Below are 21,791 nucleotides of genomic sequence, written 5' to 3'. Positions count from 1 at the left end.
TCTTTGTGTTTTACCTTATAGTATTTGCTGCCGGTGTCGTTCTGGAACAGGGTTATACACTTGCTGTCAAGTCGCCAGTAATGTCTCTTGCGCTAGTGTGAAAAAAGGAAAAAATAACCATGATTTGGTAGCTTTCATAAGGTTTTCATAATTCAAGTTTCCTTTTTTTAATTACATTTTCAATAACCGTGGTACTAGTAGCCCTTAACAACGTGAACTGCAGTACGTTCAAATACATAAAAATCCTTTAAGAAAAATATTTTTAAATAAAAAATATTATGAACCAAAATTAGAAAGACAAAGGCTCAAAAAAATCAAAACTAACATATTGATTTTTTGAGCTCACATTGCTAGTTTTGTTGTGAATAATTCATAAGAAAAATAAATAGTTTTGCCCTGTTTCTTGTTTGTTTTTAGTTCAATTCTCAGATTACGTCTGTCTGAGAGATTGGGCGTGGTTAATATACTTAACCACGCCCCTCCAACTGTCAGTTTTGATAGTGTTATGACAAAAAACAGAAATGGTGAAAAGGAGGCGAAAAACTTATCTTGATCTTTATGAATGAAATGCCTACTTTACTACATCCAATCAGCTTGCAGTAGAAAAAAAACAAGCCACGGCCACTGTTTTGTCATTCAATCAACCCAGGCTCATTCAGAAAATAAACCGCTATATACATTTCTGGAGAGCGACAAATAAGTCCCAGGAGGTGTTTTTTTTTTTTTTTTGCAGTTTTTGTTTTCGCGAATCCACCAGAGGCCGCTCTATACATTTTATCAGATCTCAAATTTGTGCCACGGCTCTTCTTTCGTAAATCTACCAAAGGCTGCTGTCAACTGACTGACTGATCAACTTGACCCACCCTCCACCATTCCTAAACCCAACCAATAATGTTTTCAAAAGCACAAGTTGACCCACCCACCCACTTCCCTAAAACCAACTGACAGTTTTAAAAAGCAATCCAAAAAAAAAGAAAAGCCCTCGTCTGATTTTTACCACGCTTTCAGATTTTACAAAATTCTCACTCTGTTGTTTACTTGTTTATTTTATTTTTTGACTTTTGTTTTTGTCTTGCCTGGTTTTTTGGAACCGTTCTTTGCCGGACTCGAACCCCGTCGTCGTGGTCTACTCCTCTCTGAGTCTCAAGTTTGCCGACGTATATGGCGAGCTACCGGACATATAATCCCAAAACTGATCACTGATAACTGCTGGAAAGCCATTCACATGGAGGCAAGCAATCAGCTGGTAAGCGTGAAAATTGCCCCGTAGCATTCATTTTAAAAGACGAAATGTAGCCATACTTACTAATGGCTACATAATTCACAATCTCCAGAAATATATATACATTTTCTGAAATAGCCTGTGTTGCATTTAATATTCCCTTTCTCTAGGAACTGTGTGACTTCTAGTTCATACGGACTTTAAGAAAGTTCCGGAAAGTGGACCAAATGTGCCAAAATAACTCAAACTATCTCAAGTATTTTTTTTTTTTCAATGGAAAAAGTGTTGTCGTCTGGCTCAACCACATATTGACGGAAGTTACCTGAGTAACTAAATAATTGGATACATTTTTGGCCAAGTAATATAAACACAAATCCAACACACATTCTTTATCAAGACAACAATCCCCTGAAAAATTGGAGACATTCATAAGGTTTCTATGGGAAACACAGAGCACTTACCAGTGTGTCTTTGCTGGTGAAATGCACAAGCCAGCCTTCTTTCATAACATTGCTGCTTTTCCTCTTGGTGTGTTTGACAGACTGAACCACCCGCATAAGTGGGATGTTGTTGCTGGTGGAAGGGCTTACAAACATGGTGACATGTCAGAACCTTCTAGCAAATGTCAGTTTGACTGTTTCATAAACATTCCTTTGTTTAGTTGCTATTTATATTCAGCTTTAACTTAAAAAGACAAACAACAGCAAACAATAAACAACTCAATTGTGGCCCAAAAGAACAAACTAAAGCAACATTTTAATGTTTGTTGTTATATTTTGTTGCTGTTTAGGAATATGTTATGATACCATAAATACCATATATCATAATACTTTAATTATACTTTAAGTCAGTGACAGTTTTAAAAGAAACAAATACTTTTAATCAGCAGTCACGCATAAAATTGATCAATGAGAGTTTAGACAATTTGATAAACAATTATGTTTTAAACATTTTTGTAACATTAACTTTTAATCAATGCTGTTTTTGTTTCTACTCCTTGTGCATCATGAAAAAATGTAATAATCAGCACTGAACTGTTTTCAACATTTTGATTATGATTTCTGAAGGATCATGAGACATGTGAGGTAATAATGCTGATAATTCAACTTTGTTATAACAATAAAAAAAAAAAATTAAATGAGCCAATAATGTTTTATTGTTTTTGAATGTTTTAAAAAACTTTACTGCCCTTTTTACATGTTTTTTTGTATATAGTTGAAAGCAAAATTATTGGAAATTTCTATTTTTTTTATATTTTTTCACAATATTTCCTACATTATTTTTTCTTCGGAGGAAAAACAAGTTTAAAAGCATTTTTATAACATTTTAAAACAATTTGAAGGTTAATATATTATAAGCTTCCTAACAATGATTTTTATAATTCAGTGTTTCTCAACCACGTTCCTGGAGGACCACCAACACTGCATGTTTTGGATGTCTCCTTTCTCTTTTACACCCATCACAAGTATTTCAGTCTCTGCTAATGAGCGGATATGTATGATCTGATGTATGATCTGAATCAGATGTGTTTGCTTAAGGAGACATGGGCTTCATCTAAACTTGCCTACTACTCAGTAGGTACTGCATTTGAATTTACTAATCGACCGTTAGTAGTAGTAGGAATGGAACTCAGATGTTCTACAGCGGCCATTTTGTCGTGGTCATGACATACATCAGTTGCATCGCTTTACTCCCATTCATGAATTCTCTCGCTGTGCATCATGGGATAGCGTAGCATGCATCTCGCCGGAAGTAGTAGGTCATCCGGGTACTTGATTACATGATTACCTAATTTTATTTTAATTATGTTAATTCGGACATACAATTCGGCTCGCATACTGATTTTAGCAAGCTATATTGTATGCTCGGTTGCAGAGCTGGTGGTGCTCCTGGAACGTGGTTTAGAAACACTGGTCTAATCAACTTGTCTAGACTAATACCCTAGTTCAGCCTTTAAATTGCAAATTAAGCCAAGTACTAATATCTTGTAATTGCGGCAAAAACTAAAGAAATTAGTCTTAAAAATTAATTTGCTTAAAAATGTGTTGCTTAAAAGAGTCTTGATCATTTTTACAGGAAGGCTAATCATTTTGACTTTGATTATATTTAGTCATTTAAAGTCAGTATTTCTTTATTTTGCATCCAGTACTTTTATCTACAATACACAGTCATTGACTTAAGACAAGTGAGTGATATTGTCAAAAAACTGAACATTTGTGATGTTGGTTTTGTTTACAGGGCTTGTAGAAGTGCAGAGGATCTACCTGATGATCCTGTTGGACTCATCCGGGTCTAGGTCTTGAAAATCTCCAAGCTCACCATGTCCAGCTTCCAAAAAAGCAGCAGAATCCCCCACCAGAGACTCTTCCATGTCATCGATAAGCGGACTGTGTCTGTCCCCATCGTGGTCATCACAGCCCTCCTCCATGACCACATCTGATTCAGCACCGGGACTCAACAAATCTGAGCCACCACCATAAGAAGAGAACAGGAAGATAAAGTGAGTCATGTGATGTTATATATTTAATGAAAAAAAGCTGTCAGTTTAACACCATTAATCCTGGAACTTGAAAATGAGCAGTTTCAAATTCCCATTCAGAAAAGTACATCAATAATGTTTTATTCTAAAATATTCTAATATAAATAGGCAATAGTATAATAGAGGACTCACTGCAGTTACTGTATATCATTTTGTTCTTTAGCCTTTGCAAAAGATTTTATGCTTACTGTAAATGTACAAAAACACTTTTGTGTCGCTCTGATATTATAACTAATATCACAAATGACTCATAATTAGGGCCAGACAGAATCTGCAGATATTTTTGTTATTTCTGTTGAGAAATTTGTCAGAATTCTGTGGTTTTTTGTGGAATGATTTTAGAAGTATTATAACTAAAACTTAATATATGAAAAATAAAACTTTTAAACTTTTATTTAATGTTTACAATGTAAATCCGATTAGATCCACTTATTTGGTCAGTCTATTCTACTAAAATCTACTAAATACAGAAAATATTACTTTACAATGTGTTTTGCAAATAAATCATATCAACATTTTAATATTACTGTTATTATATCACAATAATATTATTAAAATTAATTTAAAAACTGAATAAATATAGATTTACACACATTTACACAAGTAAATACAAAGACTAAATGATGGGCTAAATCTGCAGATTTTAGTGTGTGCAGATTCCATATGGGCCTACTCATAATATCAATTTTAGCTTGAAAGCTTAATTCCCTCTAAAATGAAGACAATCATGTCTTTCCAAACTATCTATTTTTTTTTATGAAATCAATATTTTATTCACCTATTTTTTTAAAGGTTTTATAAATATAAATATTCTTTAAGCTTTTCATAAATACAACAAACTGGCTATTATTATCAAAAATGTACAACACATTTAAAATGCAATTTCTCATGTTCTCAATTTTTTTTCTCATAAAAGTTTTACCAAATCTAATTGCTATATTCAGCAAAAAAAGTAGAAAAGGTAGTGTACATTTAAATATACACTAGTAAACTACAAACTATAAGGTCAGTCCAATTTTAGCACACTCTATCAGTTGTATTTACGTTTTGAAACACACGTTTATGTCATTTATTTAATTGGTATTTTTATTTTTGGAGCAACTTGGTGTTTTTTTTATCCTGAAAATAAGTAATATACAGTAAAATAAACAGTATAAACAGGTATGCATGCATTATAACGCATCAATAATACTGATTATTTATCAGAAGATACAACATTTATAAGGCATTATGCATGCATTAAGAATACATTTTAAACACTGTACAGTACATTCACAAGCCAAAAAATGCACAGTAAAAGCAATTAGTTACTTTTTTAAAAAAAGGTGTGTAAACCCATTGTAACTTGGAACAGTTAAGTTGACTTCCTTTTTTTATTACTATACAAAAATGTAGGGATGCTTCGTTGATAGGCTAGAGATTGGTATTGGCCGATAATCAACTTTTATAACTCGATAGGTATTTGTATTTCTCATGAACCAATCTCAGATCTTTGGATTTAAATAAAATACCCCGAAAATCATGGAGATAAGAGTGAATTAGCAAGAGAACAGATTGCGAGAGGCAAGCTCCTCAAGCTATACATTTGTTAGGTTAGACAAATAGCACAGTACAGATATCTTGAGTGAACATTTCTGTCTCTCTCATCAAACGATCGAGCTGCTGTGAGGTTGTCTGGAGCATAGGACCTGCAGTTACAGATGTGGTAGTTAGATAGCAAAATATTGGAATGGCCTTGCATGTATTTAAGCCTTTTTACATATATAAAGACTGAAAGTTCTCTGACTATTTTATCTATTATTTTCTGTAAAGCTGCTTCTGACCATCACACATCCACACAAAACAGTTATAAGAGACATGTTTAAGGGATTATATGAAACATCCTTCATTTATTCTCTTAGGTAAAATCCTGATTGGAGCATCCCTACAAAAATGTATTTATAAATTTAAGGAAACAGATTTACTCACGTTTTAAAGTAATCTAATCACTTACACTGTGCTACTATTACACCATATTATGTGGATTGCAATTACATTGTGGTTTGAGTGATTTAAATGATGACATAATTGATTTTTTTTAACCATTTAACGTATATTAATAAAATAAACAAACAAGCTGAATTCTTACAACCATAAAGCTGTTGTTTCCTAATCTGAGCACAATGTTTTCCACATGAAGTATGATGTTCACGTGGCGTTTACTGTTCAGTGAGATAAATATTGTTGTTTTTGTGGTGAAAGTGCAGTGTTGATCATTGAATCGCATGGAGATGCTAAAGTTAGACTTGCCTCCGTTTCTTGACACCTCTCCGAGGCAGTTGTTTGGCACTTTGGGTGCACATCGTTTATGGCAGTTGAATTTGCAATCTGAGACGGTGTGAGGGAAAAGAGAGTGCAGAAGAATGACAGAGCGACAGAGAGAAAGAGTTAAAGGGGAAGCAAGAGAGGGAGAGAGTTTACTACCAATCTGGCACATAAACATATGAGTTCCTGTTGTGCTGGTGGCTGACAGGCTGAGACCTCGCACATTGAACACACGAACATTAAAGCTGTTTGTAACAGCCCAGCCAACTGCACTCTTTACTGCTTGGCACATGGCATATATTCCTCTTACACAAACACATCGTATACACTGTAAAGGCAGCTGTTGTGTCACTGTGTATTTGTGTGCTGTGTTCGAGATGACAAAAAAGGATCAACAAATTCGACGATTTGTTAAACTGATAGCTGCAACATTAGCGGGATGTCGGATCTGTAAAGCAAGCAGCAATATATTAAATACCAGCACCGATGTGTTCTCTGTTTGTAGCATCTATTATGTATTAGTGTGCAGGATGCTACTTTCATTTATAGATGTAATACTGTTCGAATTCATGTATCAAACCAAAAGTATCATACCAAATAATGCTAAATAATGTACAATTGGTTAAAGGTATATGGTGACTAAATAGAAGGATATTTTTACAAACATTTATTTTGGGGAGTTCACACACTTCAAAAATTGGATAGATTAAAACAAAGTCTGGTGTAAAATGTGGACTTTTTTATACCATCACTCATTAAAGCCATTTTTCTTTGCTAAGTTCACACATAAAAATCACAATGTGAATGCGAAACGTAACAGGACAAAATAAAATAAGGTGTAATTTTAATCATGGTGTAACAGGGCAAGAGATGGAAAAATCTCACATAAAAATACTATAGTAATTTTTTGTTGTTGCAAATATTCGTGTTTTTGAACCATAAGTTTGCTATACATACACTCATTGGCCACTTTATAAGGTACACCTGTCCAACTGCTTGTTAACTCAAATTTCTAATCATCCAATCACATGACAGCAACTCATGGTAAAGACGATCTGCTGCCCTTCTAATCGAGCATCAGAATGGGGAAGAAAAGTGACTTTGAATGTGGCATAGTTGTTGGTGCCAGACGTACTGGTCTGACTATTTCAGAAACTGCTGACCTACAGGGATTTCCATGCACAACCATCTCTAGGGTTTACAGTGAATGGTTAGAAAAAGAGAAAATATCCAGTGAGCACCGTTCTGTGGGCGCAAATGCCTTGTTGATGCCAGAGGTCAGAGGAGAATAGCTAGACTGGTTTGAGATAATACAAGGCAACAGCAACTGAAATAGCCACTCGTACAATCGAGGTATGCAGAAGAGGATCTGTGTATGCACAACACGTCCAGCCTTGAAGCAGAAGGGCTACAGCAGCAAAAGACCACACCGGGTCACAAAAACGAAAACACTCCTGTCAGCCAAGAACAGGAAACTGAGTCTACAATTCACACAGGTTTACCAAAATTGGACAATAGGAGATTGGAAAAACATTGCCTGGTCTGGTGAGTCTTGATTTCTACAGCAACATTTGGATGGTAGAGTCAGAATCTGGCATCTACAAGATGAAAGCATGGTTCCATCCTGCCTTGTATCAACGGTTTAGGCTGTTGATGTTGGTATAATGGTGTGGGGGATATTTTCTTGGCACACTTTGGGCTCATTAGTACAAATTGAGCACTGTGTCAACAACACAGCCTACCAGAGTATTGCTGCCGACCATGTCCTTCCCTTTATGACCACAGTGTACCCATCTTCTGATAGCTACTTTCAGCAGGATAACGCACCATTTCATCAAGTGTGAATCATCTCAGACTGGTTTCTTGAACATGAAAATAAGTTCACTGTACTCAAATGGCCTCCACATTCACCAGATCTCAATCCAGTACAGTGCCTTTGGGATGAGGTGGAGTGGGAGATTCACATCATGGATGTGCAGCTGACAAATCTGCAGCAACTGTGGTATACTATCATGTCAATATGGCCCAAAATCTCTGAAGAATATTTCCAGTATCTTGTTGAATCTATGCCACGGTGGATTAAGGCAGTTCTGAAGGCAAAAGGGGGTTCAACCCCGTACTAGTAAGGCAACCCAATAAAGTGGCCAGTGAGTACATATGTTATAGTATTTCCAACTCTTTGTTAATGAATGCTACAGCCTACAGTAATATTAACTATAGTGAACTGATAAACAGCAATACATACTGTGGTGTACTTTAGTTTGTACTACGGTAAACTGTGCTGTTTTGTCGTATAATATACTCTGTAGTTGTGCACTATAAAAATGCAGTTTCACACAATTTCTTCATGTTGTTCCAACACAAACCAATTAAATTGTCCCCCCCAAAAAACGCACATTTTAATTAAGAAGTCTGAAAAAGCTGCAAAAATATTTTAGTGTAGAAAACTTGTTTAGGTAAATTATGTATATTACTATAGCTCTTGTATTACCATAGCAAATACACATCAATGAAAGTACTTTACAATAGTATGCTTCAAAAACACTATAGTGTATATTATAAGAATAAAACAGACAGACATTAAAGTGGCTTTCACCATAAAAAGTCTTTTTTTTTATCAAACTTTTGGTAGAAATAACCCAGTATTTTTAGAGAATCTGTTCCAAATCACCCAATATTTGTATAGTCAGTTTCATATTATTGTTTGATCATCTGTTTATTAATGATAGGCTGTATTCAGTCATATTCAGCACATTCAATGTTCAGCATTTTAGTTTTATATTTGGGAAAACAGCCCCACTGAGCTTCATTTTAAAACCATACATCACTTATATAATTGGAAAATAATCTTCTGGAGATATTGCAGTGAATATTACATAAAACACATTTCTGTACTTTGTATAATTAGTTTCATGGATATTCTGTATAAAGTAATGAGTCACGAAAATGTATGATTATTCTCCAATGGAGGCTTAGATCAGTTAATATCGTTTTTATTACAGAGAATTCGAATTACACAGGAACATTGGAATCAGAAGGGATTTAGATGAGGCGCATTATTATGCGAAGCAATAAGACATTACAAGAATTACTGAGTGACAATGAGGCGTAAAAGTTTCAAGATGATTGTTTTCTAACTAAAGCTTGAGATATTGCGGATCCTACCTTTGCACTGCAGTCCCTGACGGAACAGGCCCTTGAGGAGCTTCTTGCAATGCTGGCAAACAGTGGGTCGCGTGTAGGAATGGATGACAAACGTGTGTGGCACCTTCACTTTAGACAGCAGGATCTTGTCCAGCTCTATCGGTCGACCTATATAGGACTGGGAATTGGAACGGCCTCTTCCTGGAAAGATGTCTGATGGGGTTTTTTGCTGTGGATGAATAATGTAGAACATTGTGATGTGCATCATCCGAGATAGACTTTTTTTAATTATCCCCACAACACAAAGACCTTTATGTATACGTCACATGTTTAACTGTGTTTAACCTGATAAACGATCACATTTTCATTCATGAATTCATGCACAACCTCCTACATTTTGTTCTGTTTTATGATTGTTATTGTTTTGTTTTAGGTTTCATATATGACCCTGGACAACAAATCAAGTCCTAAAAGTGACATATTTTTAAAATTTAGATTAATTAATAAATTAAACTAATCTGAAAAGCTGAATAAATAATATATTTTTCATTGATTTACACTTTAACAAAATAGAACAATGTTTGGCCTGGACGTTACTGTTTAAAGATCTGGAACATGAGGGACAAATAATAATAATCAGAAAATCACCTATAAAGTTGTTGCCTGTAAAGTCAAGAGCTTAGCAATGCGCATTACTAAGGAAAATTTGAGTTACGATATACAGCGGGGAAAATAAGTATTGAACACGTCACCATTTTTGTCAGAAAACATTTTGTAAAGGTGTCGTTGACTTGAACTTTTCCCCGGATGTTGGTAACAACCAAAGAAATCCATATGCAAATAAAACATCTAATTAGTTTACAAATTAAGTTATGCATAAAAATATAAGGGGCAGCACAGTGGCGCAATGGGTACCACAATCGCCTTACAGCAAGAAGGTCGCTGGTTCGAGCCCCGGCTTGGTCAGTTGGCATTTCTGTGTGGAGTTTGCATGTTCTCCCCATGTTGGTGTGGGTTTCCTCTGGGTGCTCCAGTTTTCCCACAGTCCAAAGATATGCGCTATAGGTGAATTAAATTCGTTAAATTGGCTGTAGTGTATGTAAGTGTGTGCAAGAGTGTGTGGGTGTTTTCCAGTGTTTGGATGCGACTGGTAGGGCATCCGCTGTGTAAAACGTGCTGGATAAGTTGGCGGTTCATTCTGCTGTGGCGACCCCAGATTAATAAAGGGACTAAGCCGAAAACAAAATGAATGAATGAATTAATAATAAAATGAAATAATGTAAGGTAAAATATATTGAACAAATTCAGAAAAGAAGGCAGTGAATGCTCAGACAGCAGCTGAAATCTCTCAGTATCAACTTCTTAACTTCTTCAGCAACCCTCTGCCCTTCCTCATTGTAAATGCTAATTAGCTGCTTTAGTGCAACATCTACATTACCAAGATGATGAAGATAAAACCAGGGTAAACATTTCAGCAGGACAGTGATCCAAATCACTGCCAAGGAAACTCTCAAATGCTTTCAGAGAAAGTAAATCAAGCTGTAGAATGGCCCAGCCAATCACCTGACTTGAATCCAATAGAAAATAAAAATTAAAGATCAGATTTGATAGAAGAGATCCACAGAACTATCAAGATTTTTACACTCTGTTGAAGTCTGTGGAAAAAAAAATCACCTGACAAATTCATGTGACTTCATTCTTCATATGATAGGCGTCTTTAAGCTGCTATCAACAAAAAGCTCTTTATATAAAGTAATAAATACATTTCAGTAATTCAGTACTTTCTCCTTGTAATTTCATCGTTAATACCCATAACTAATTTTTCAGATTTGTACAGTTTTTTTTTGTTTTTTTTATTTTTTTTGTATAGATTATTATAGATTATTGTATAGATTATTTTTTAATAACCAAAACTGGTTCGATTCCTTGTCAACAGCTCTTTTAAAAATATTATTTCTAGAAAAAAAACTATTGTGTTCAATACTTCCCCCACTGTATTTATAGTTGTAATTTAAGAAAATATCTTCATGGAACGTGATCTTTACTTAATATTCTTATGATTTTTGGCATGAAACTAAAATCATTTTTTATGACCACACTATGCATTTTAACATGTATTTCTGGTTATTGCCAAAACTATAGCTGGCAAATGCCACACTACACATTATGCACTTATGCACTATGTGTTTATGCGCTTACACACTCAACAGCATAGTATGTACTGTATGTATGTATGTTTGTATGTATGTATGTAGTGTGGTTCCGAATGGAACACTTGTTGTTTTTTTACTAAGCAGAAGTTCAAACAGTTTCCCAGATGAAGTTTGATAGTTGTCAAATTAGTGAAATAAATGACCAAACTACCAAATGATTCCTGCCATGAGTTTAACCGCATTCACCATTGGGAGGCGCTATAATCACTCTCGAAGGAGAATACAGCTTTCACAATCCAAAATAAATGATGTAATCTAACATCAGTAGCTTAAAGCTCCGCCCCTTCCGCTATGTGAGCAAAGCAGCAGCCGGTTAGTGCGTGAAGTGTCCAACATTCCACATTTCATTTTACCGTTGAATAAGTGCATCATACAGGTACTTAAAGTGCTCTTTTTCTTTTTAGAGTTTTCAGTGTGAATTCGCTCCTTACACTATTTATACTACAAATTGGCAAACAATAGTGTATAAGTATGTGATTTGGGACACACCTTTTCCCTGTGTAACATAAGACAAGTTTTGTGATCCAGGGTCACACATTTGTTTTAGCTAAAAAGCTTATAATAAAACAGGTCGTTTGATTGCAGAAAACAATGTTAAACTTACAAAAAATTATTCAATAAAATAACCCCAACTTTAACAAAATTTTAAATACAAACTATTTATTAAACTTGAAGTATCTGGATCACACTAAAATAACACCAACTAGTTTGGCGTAATTTAACAAACACTTTCAGATCAAATCAACGAGCAGTGCCATTTTAGCTGGTGAATGCAAAAGGAGCATTTTTCAAAGGCAAATCAGAAGGATTCATTTGTGACACGAGTTCACAGGTATTAACCCAAGTCGAGTCAGCGGCACACTGCTCTCGATTAAGTGAACAAAAACACGAGGGCTCTACGAGGGTCATGCTGAGGGAGATTGTTGTATACGCTGAGCTTTGATGAATTTGCATCAACTCAGAACAACAACTTTCTCATCAAGCTGATCTTTAATGTGCTGCTGATTGGCAAAGATGCAGATGTCTTACCACCTGTTGTGAATGGATCTGACATCACGCAGGTGCGCATAATCAACTATTCAATGTGCTCTAAAGAAAGAAAATGATCAATAGTTTCCTGTTGCCGTGTTGTACACTTCACCAAAGGGCCCTAAGTAGATTGGAGGTACGGTAAACTTCCAGCTCAATTCAACTAAAGTACAGATGCGCTTCATTTGCTGTAACCTGTCTTAGGTGTAGAGAACAGATTAGAGAGCGGTTAACAGATGTTTGATTCTGCCGTCAACAGCCGATTAACAGTTTTCTTCAAACAAACTCTACATGTGTACCACAACATTTCTGGTGTCAGGTTAAAATGCTTTAACCTCTCGGAGAAAAGAAATGTACATCTGGCTTAAAGAAATGGGGGAAAGGGCAAACTGTTCCTCTGCATAATGTTTCAGCTAAAGTTAAATCATTTGTTTATATATGTGACTTTCTCTGTAAAAAAGCTAAAGTAATTTTTTTATGATGTGCTGGTTTTGACATGCAATCATTCTACACACTGTAAAGAATATTACGTGAAAACATGACCTTGATATCTTTAACGTTGATTGAGTTGAGCCATGTCAAAGATTGGCTTCATCTCGGACTCTGAAAATCCTATATATATTTTTAAAAATCCAATGTAAAGAAAAGCTTATATTTTTTAAACTGCAATACATAAGCATAATTGTCCTGATTTTGTGCCATATAATATATATATATATATATATATATATATATATATATATATATATATATATATATATATATATATATATATATATATATATAATAAATTAAATCTGTAATTCTCCCATTTTTAGTGATATATGACACATTTTAATTTAATTTATATAAAATTAGCTGTTTAAAAATCTTCTTTCTGCTACTCGCGCTTCAGCTGACCTGTCTGATGAAAAATTTAAGCCATTGCATCAGTATGCTCTCGAACCTCAATATTTGGCAGTGTTTCAGTCATAAAATTACCTAAAAATAAGGGAGTTACCTTGACACAAGTTAATTATTCTTGAAATTTTAGCAATCAATCTGAAAAACCTCAATATAAAGCTCCCCATTCCACACTTCAAAAATTGCTGTAAATTGTACAGTATTGCTGGCAATTTTGTTTGTGCTGCAAATTAATAATTGCAATTGTGCTGTAATACTAGTTTTACAATGTATCAAATACAAAATAAAATCCATATTCCATCGTGAACTGTATAATTAAAAAAAATTGTGGTTTTAAACTTTTATAAGTTTATTTCTACTGTTCTTAAAGACAAAAAATAAATATTTGAAAGAATGCTGGTTGCTAGGGAACCATCGACTTCCATAATCCGCTTGTTAGGTGTGACGTCGCACAAAGCAGCTTCTGGGTCGAAGCGCTATAACAAGTTGTATGGGTCGCCACAGCGGAATGAACCGCCAACTTATCCAGCAAGTTTTTTATGGAGTGGATGCCCTTCCAGCCACAACCCATCTCTGGGAAACATCAACACACTCATTCACACACACACACACACACTACAGACAATTTAGCCTACCCAGTTCACCTGTACCGCATGTATTTGGACTATGGGGGAAACCGGAGCACCCGGAGGAAACCCACGCAAACGCAGGGAGAACATGCGAACTCCACATAGAAACGCCAACTGAGCCGAGGTTCGAACCAGCGACCATCTTGCTGTGAAGCGACAGCACTACCTACTGCGCCACTGCGTCTCCCCGATTTTAATATAATTAAGATAATACTCTTATTAAGAGTCTACCAGATAAGCAGCGATTTTTGATTACCTTAAAGGACCACAGAGTTACAAAATGCGGAGGTTTTTCTTTCCGTTTGCCATGCAGTAGCAAATTGCATTAAAGCAGAATTCGAAAGTTAAAAATGAAACACCCGAAATTGCATGAAACTCTGGAGGAAACGCAGTATAGCCTGGTAATGCAACATTAATTGTTTTAAACTAAAACTTGCCTTCATAAAGTGCTTTCTTGGTCTTAACCATGTTGAACACACGTCGACCACAACAGGAAATTAAAAAAAACTACAACTGCGTTAATGTTTTTTAACGCGTTAGAGATTTCAAATGAATCACATGTGTTAAGACACTAATTTTGAAAGCACTAATAATAACATACTAGTAATGATAACAGTTTACAAAGTGCTGTACCTTCAAAAATCACGATCGTGATATATATTCATGCCTAATATACGATGACCAGAAAGTGATTAATATTTTATAAATTGTTAAAATACTGATGTCTGTGACGCAGTTTAGAGATTGCTGTGTGCATCATGATTTTATACAAAATTCCCTTTAATGTGTGTGTGATAGGACTAAAAAGTGGTTATAAACGAATATTTTCTGAATTCAAATGAGCAGCTTGGACCTGGAAACAGTATTTCATGCGTCACCAATACTGTGCAGTCAATGAGTTTAAACAACCAGCATTTTTCAAAATATCTTCTTTTGTGTTCAACAGAAGAAAGAAACTCAAATAGGTTTTAAACAAGTGAAGGGTGAGTAAACTATGACAGAATTTTCTTTTTTTCGGGTGCGCTGTCCCTTTAAATCCCTTCATTGAGTTAAGTGTTTTCCTCTTATGTCATGTTCCTCATATTTTGATGGTGGATTTAAGCTTGTACAGTGATTAATTGTAAATATACAGTGGGGGAAATAAGTATTCAACACCTCACCATTTTTCTCAGTAAAAATATTTCTAAAGGTGCCGTTGACTTGAAATTTTCACTAGATGTTGGTAACAAACAAAGAAATCCATATATGCAAAGAAAACAATATTAATTAGTATACAAATTAAGTTAATGAAGACATGAAAAAAGTATTCAACATTTAAAGAAAGAGGGGTGTAAAAACCCAGACAGCAGCTGAAATCTCTCAGTAGGTCTTCAGCAATCCTCTGTCCTTTGTCATTGTAAATGCTAATTAGCTGCTTCAGTCCAACATCTACATTACCTTGATGATTAAGATGAAACCAGAGTGGACATTTCAGCAAGACAGTCATCCAGAACAGCCAAGGAAACTCTCAAATGCTTTCAGAGAAAGTTAATCAATCTGTAGAATGGCCCAGCCAATCACCTGACTTGAATCCAGTAGAACATACAAATTAAAGATCATATTTGATAGGCGAGACCCACAGAACTATCAAGATTTTTACACTCTGTTGAAGTCTGTGGAAAACTCACACCAGAGCAATTCATGTGACTTCATTCTCCATATGAGAGGTGTCTTTTATATAAATAATTAAACACATTTTAATAGTTCAGTACTTTCTCTTTGTGTCATTCCATTGTTAATATACATAAAAAAATCAATTTTTTTTTATTGTTTTGATTTATTTTTATGTTTGTATTGTTTTTACCAAAATCTGGTTCATGTCCATGTCAACAGCTCCTTTGGAATTATTATTTCAAGGAAAAAAACATGACGTTCAATACTTTTTCCCACTGTATTTTAAAATGTAATTATTTATTTACATCGCTGGAATGAACCCATTTTCTAGTAGAAAGGTTTCTCTCAACACTTTTTATCAAACATTTTCATATTGCATACAAAAGGGGGTGTATGGCACACAAAATATCACAAAGTGGTTAGTTAAAGCTGAATTAATGCCTACCTCCATGCTAGGACTGACAGGAGACTGTGCAGGAATGAAAGATGATTGAGAAGAGGTAGAGAAAGACAAACAGAGAATCAGTAGTGTTAATAATAAACACAACATGCATGCATAAGAAAGGATGAACATTAATTAGACAGTCAGTAACATTGGACATTATTAGGGTTATGTTCCTGCTGTGTTTATGACATTTATCGGGGGATGAATTCACTAAAATCTTCTTAAGAAAAGGAATAAGAGAATAAGATCAATTCTGGAAGTTTGTGAGAATTTTTTTTTTATTAAAAATAAATATGTTCTTGTCATAAACTCACACTCAAGTGGTTCTAATTCTTTATGCATTTCTTTCTACTCTTGATCTCAAAACCATGTATTCTGAAGAATGAGCCATTTACATTCAGAGAAACAAAAGTACTACAGTCAATGGATGATTTTTCCATCATTTTTGAGAACATCTTACTTGGGTTGCCTCTTCTTGTTAAAGCTTAGTTAAGCTAAAGTTAATTTGTGAATGGTCCGTTTGTTCAAAAGCATCTACTAAATGAATAAATGTACAAGTAAGAGAATCTCAAACAGGTTTGGAACAAGTGGAAGAGTAAAAGATGACAAAATGTTTCATTTTGCTGAAAACTATACCATTAAGTGGGATTCCTAAAAATGTTAACATCTCAGATTTTTTCTTAAGAACATCCTCAAATTTATGATCAGTATATTTTAATTGTGTAACTTTATTGTACTGAGTAGTTTTTTTTTATGTAGAGCATTTGAGATGTGCTCTTTCTTATGTTTTGTCAAAAAATGAAAATTCTGTAATCATTGAATCACCCTCTACTTGTTCCAAACATGTTTGAGTTTTTTTCTTCTGTTAAACACAAAAGAAGATATTTTGAGGAATGTTGGAAAGCAACAGCCATTGACTTCTATAACATTTTTTGTTCCTCCTATGGACGTCAATGGCTGCTGATCTTTGCCATTCTTCAGAATATCTTGTGTCATGTTTAACAGAAAAAAAAACCTCATCCAGGTCTGAGGATGAGTGAATGATGACAGAATTTTTAGATTTCGGTGAACTATCCCTTTAAAAACAATCTTAGGGGGGGAAATAAAGATAAGTACATTCCTAAGAAGATTGCTGGAGGAAAAAAAGACTTATTATCCTTTATCACTCATATTTGAATACTGTATGTACTGACAGGAAAGGGGAGGATGTGATTTTGTCAAACTCACAAGCAGTGCTTCATCAGAGGTGCTGGGGGACGGTTCAGCAGAAATAGAGCGAGTGTTGGTCAGGCCCGTGAGGGACACATTGGAGAGTCGTCGTTTTCGGATGCCACTGCAGTTGTTGGGGATTTTAAAGGCACAGCGTTTGTGGTAGTTCAGCCCACAGCCTGACACAAAGACAATCAGTTATTGAATCTCATGTAGAGTTAATGGACATTTAACAGAGAGTACAGTATTTACCTTCACACTTGAGCCCCTGCCTCACTAAACCCCACAGCATCTCTCCACAGTGATCGCAGAATGCTGGAGCCCGATATGAGTGGACGAACAGAGCATGAGGCCGGATTTGAAAGTCCTCCACCGTAGCTGAGGCTGAGGGTGTCAAACAAACAAGCAAATCTGAACTTTATTTTAGTGTATTCACAAGTATAAGAGAATAAAAACAAATAATAAGAGGTTATAACAGGTTATAAATTTGAAAGATATATTTGATATTACTGTCAGCCACTGAACATTTCTATTGTAAAATAGTCATAATATATATAAATATATATATAATGTTTGACTAGTTCAGTCATACCTCGGGCACTGTCTAGTTTCACTTTCAACCATATTACTATTTTGAAGTATCCCTTTTAAAAGGCCAGTTTTTTAATGACACCAACATCCAGGAAGTGACATCAGCAATTCAGATAATTAACAGGGGATTTGATTGTTTTGTTTAGTGTTTTGTTGCATCAGTTGCTGTTTTTCACAATAAAACATTCCATTCTGTTCAGGAATATTATCATATATAAAAAAAAATAAATAAAAAATAACTTTAACCAAACTTCCAAAATATCCCTTTAACTGCCTGCTCGACCAAATAGTTGAACATATTTTGACTGTTTTAAATAATGACTGTTAAATTAATTTAAAGAATGACTGTTAGAAATAATGGTTTACAAACACAGCATTGTTGGTTTACAAAAAAAAAAAAAAAAAATCAAACAAACATAATCCTGTTGCACCACTACATTTGATTTTGGTTTTATTGTAAAAGAAAACAAGAAAACGTGTTAAATGAGATTCTGAAAGATTTTATAGCGTACTTCAAAAAATAAAGATGATTTAATATTCAATTATTATTTTATTTTGATATCATTTTATTTTGATATTATTTTATTTTTATTTCAACCATTTGGTAGAGATTAATATTTTAGAAATTATTATTGTGTTCAAATAAAATGCAGTTAAGAAATGCAATCCAATTTTTTTTCTTGGTGGGGCAGTTAAAGAGTTGAAACAAAAAAAATAGGCAACACTTTATTTTAAGTACTAATTCTCATAAACATGTGGCTTATTACCTGCATATTATTAATGTTTTGGCTGTTTATTAGTATGTATAATGTATATTTTCTGCATGATCATATTCTACATCCCAAATGCCCAATATCTAAACTTAACTACGGCCTTAATTACTTTTAATAAGCAGCAAATTAGTAGTTTACTGAGCTAAAAGACTAATGGATTCATTAATAGTGAGAACTGTACCTTAAAATAAAGTGTGGCCAAAAATCTATTTAAGCTTAAAAAATATGTTATATTTGAAAGAGTCAAACAATGGTTGAAACGTTTTGTTAAAAAAAAAAGAAGAAAATAATTTTTTTAGATTAAATTAAGTTGACACCCTCATTTAAGGAAACTCTAATTTTAGCTTTTTATTTCCACCCTTTAAAGCACCCAGCTAATAAGCAAATAGTCCAGCTATAATTAATAAAGTGTCTGGGCTTGACCACAGTGTGTTTCTGTGCAGTACACTTTCACAGAAATCTGCCCTTAAATTATAACACAAGCATTATCATTTTTAAAACACACCGTTTAAACTGCACTGAATAATGGGAATGACCCTGTATCTTGCCCAAGAGCACAATATCACTATAATATTATATTTAAAAATACAATTATGAAGAAAAATAATTTGTGTAAATAGAACAGCTGAAAAAGGACCTGAGAGGGAAATTTTAAGACAAATTTAAGTAATATGTCACTTCAATCCTAACAGCACCCCATATACCCCAAAATTCAGTCATTAGAAATATTTTATATAGCTGTTTGACATTCAAAGAAATGAAATTCAGAAGTCTTTTGTCTCTAAATACATGGTAGCTTCAGGCATTCTCATTAACTGCATAAATCTGCTGATCTATGACTCACTTCACTGTAACAACCACAATTACGCATAACAATTACAAAATTAAAACTGATCAAATTACCTCAGCTTTGATCTTTTTTTATTATTCTCCTCTAACCATCCTGATACTTGCAATTAACATGATTTGTGCACTTTATTTGAAGTTGTTTGGTAAATCTGCATCTGCTAAAAAAAATAACATCAACGTAAATCCTGGCAAATTCATTAAAGCACACGCAATACCTGAGGAGAGACGTCAAGTTTTGACAACCTTAAACTCTCAGACATCTGTTATTTGTGCATAATTGTGGCTGTTCAAGTGAAGTGAGTCATAGATCATCCCGAGTGCTTAATTTCCAATTCACAACTTAAAATCATAATTAAACCTGTTTTCCCATAACAACTCACATAAATAAGCACGGTTTTGTTTGCATTATTTGGACTTTCGACTTCATGAGGGAATTTGCTTCGCTCTTAATCCCAGCAGCACTGAGTAAACATGTCATGATTAAAAAGGCAAACAAATGTTGCAGAGGGAGTTCTATCTTTATTTTACGAACCGTCCTCTTTCGAGCTCCCACAAGGCATGTGTATCTTTGGGGTGCAGATGGATGAGAGGGTGGGCCAAATCCAATCTATCAATGGCCAGTCTGGCACGCTTTGCCCGTCTCCACAGAAGTGCCACAAGGCCTGGGCAGCAGGCTCTCTGGCCTTGCCTAATTCTAATCAGATGGGCAGACCGTGTGTCTGTCAGGGTTAATGGGCTAGAGATGCTGGTCCCTTTAGAGGGGCTTTTGGTCAAGTACTAATTAATTGAAGATTCAGTTTTGAGTGCTTAAAAAAAAAAAAAAGACAAAAATCTGCATGGCAGCAGGATATTTTGCTTTAACCCTTGTGTGCCAATTTTAAAAAGTTACACATGGGTCACATGGGACAAAAATTACTATGTTTACATGGACATCAGTAATCAAATTATTTGTCCTTATTGTCTTAAAGACAATAATATAATTAAGGTGTTTACATGAGTTGCTTTGTTCCTTTCATGATCCTGTTTTACATGTAAAAGCACACAGTTTGATTAACGTCGTTGCATCACAGCGCTATCCATGTTTCCTCTGAAGTATCATATAATTTTGGGTGTTTCATTTTTATTTTGTCGACTTTAACTGCAGTTTGTCACTTTCACTTTCATTGAGGACCATTTCATGCATGCCCCCATGACAAACGAGATATTGGATGTAATTATGAACTGCTGGATGAGTGTTGTTTAATGGAATTTGATACAGCACGCCAATATGGGGGAAAAAAACTCAACATTTCGCAATGTAGGTGTCTGTGGTCCTTCATTGACTCAGTCAGTGCAGAGAATAGTGTCAAACAGCGGTGTGTATGGAATATCCTGTCACAAAATGCGGCAAAATTCCTACATGTCTTAATAATATGGTGCAGTGTTTACATGTCTGTACTGTTTACATGCCTGTACTGCACTTCAATAACGTGACTAAAATCGGCATACTCCACATGTCTTAATTCGATATCTGTTTAGTTCAATTATGACCTTTATCGGATTAAATTAATCAAAAATTGCTGTTTACATGTTAGACCCTTAATTAGAGTATTGTCCTAATCCTAATAAAATCGGACTATTGGTGTCCGTCAACATACTCACAGTCTAAAAAAAAGACATCATAAAGTGTTTTTCTACAGTTTGACTGACAGATTTTTTTTAACATCCATCCTGAGGAACTAATTTTAACTCTTTAGAGGTCCCATTAATTTACAATAAAGTTTTTCAGATTTTAGTATCAGTATTGTTCATTTTTAAGATATCGATAAGCTAGTGTGCTCCAAAACAGAGTGTTTAACCTTGGCATCCTGGCCAAATTTGCCCACTGGCCTCTGTCCATCATGGCCTCCTAACTATCCCATATCATAATTGGCTTCATCACTTTGTCTCCTCTCCACCAATCAGCTGGTGTGTGGTGTGCAGTCTGGCGCAATATGGCTGCCGTCATGTCATCCAGGTGGATGCTGAACACTGGTGGTAAATGATTGCCCCCAATGTGTAAAGCGCTTTGAGTGTCTAGAAAAGCACTATATAAAAGTAAGGAATTATTATTATTATTATTATTATTATTATTATTATTATTATTATTATTATTATTATTATTATTCTCTATTAGTATAGCTAATTAACCACAAGATATATTTATATTTTTATTAAATTTCCTATTAATTGTATTTTATTAACAACTAACCCCTACTCCAATCCTAAACTCAACTGTCACAGTACTGTAAAAATATGAATAATTGTTA

General features: G+C 34.6%; 1 protein-coding gene and 1 long non-coding RNA gene across 9 annotated transcripts in view; one reads left to right on the top strand and one right to left on the bottom strand.

The window, feature by feature from the left end:
• Window positions 1–21,791, top strand: part of si:dkey-28g23.3 — a 198,238-nt gene that overhangs the window by 75,836 nt on the left and 100,611 nt on the right. For all 5 annotated transcript variants that reach the window (XR_015513463.1, XR_015513460.1, XR_015513462.1 and 2 more), the window contains one exon: window positions 3,461–3,722. This is a non-coding gene — a long non-coding RNA (si:dkey-28g23.3). The remainder of the gene's footprint in view (window positions 1–3,460; window positions 3,723–21,791) is intronic.
• Window positions 1–21,791, bottom strand: part of prkd1 (protein kinase D1) — a 124,186-nt gene that overhangs the window by 20,946 nt on the left and 81,449 nt on the right. For 2 of the 4 annotated variants that reach the window (XM_087290669.1, XM_087290667.1), the window contains 8 exons: window positions 17,543–17,674; window positions 17,309–17,469; window positions 16,082–16,105; window positions 9,231–9,438; window positions 6,051–6,128; window positions 3,487–3,685; window positions 1,684–1,807; window positions 15–92 (listed from right to left, as the gene is read on the bottom strand). In XM_087290669.1, the coding sequence (XP_087146795.1) occupies window positions 15–92; window positions 1,684–1,807; window positions 3,487–3,685; window positions 6,051–6,128; window positions 9,231–9,438; window positions 16,082–16,105; window positions 17,309–17,469; window positions 17,543–17,674 (1,004 nt within the window). The remainder of the gene's footprint in view (window positions 1–14; window positions 93–1,683; window positions 1,808–3,486; window positions 3,686–6,050; window positions 6,129–9,230; window positions 9,439–16,081; window positions 16,106–17,308; window positions 17,470–17,542; window positions 17,675–21,791) is intronic. The other 2 variants (XM_087290670.1, XM_087290668.1) reach the window with 1 other exon arrangement.

This window comes from Danio rerio, chromosome 17, assembly GCF_052040795.2.
Source record: "Danio rerio strain M-AB ecotype USA chromosome 17, GRCz13ab, whole genome shotgun sequence".
NCBI lineage: Eukaryota > Metazoa > Chordata > Actinopteri > Cypriniformes > Danionidae > Danio > Danio rerio.
The sequence above is the reverse complement of the archived record's forward strand: the minus strand, read 5'-3'. Positions and strand labels throughout refer to the sequence as shown.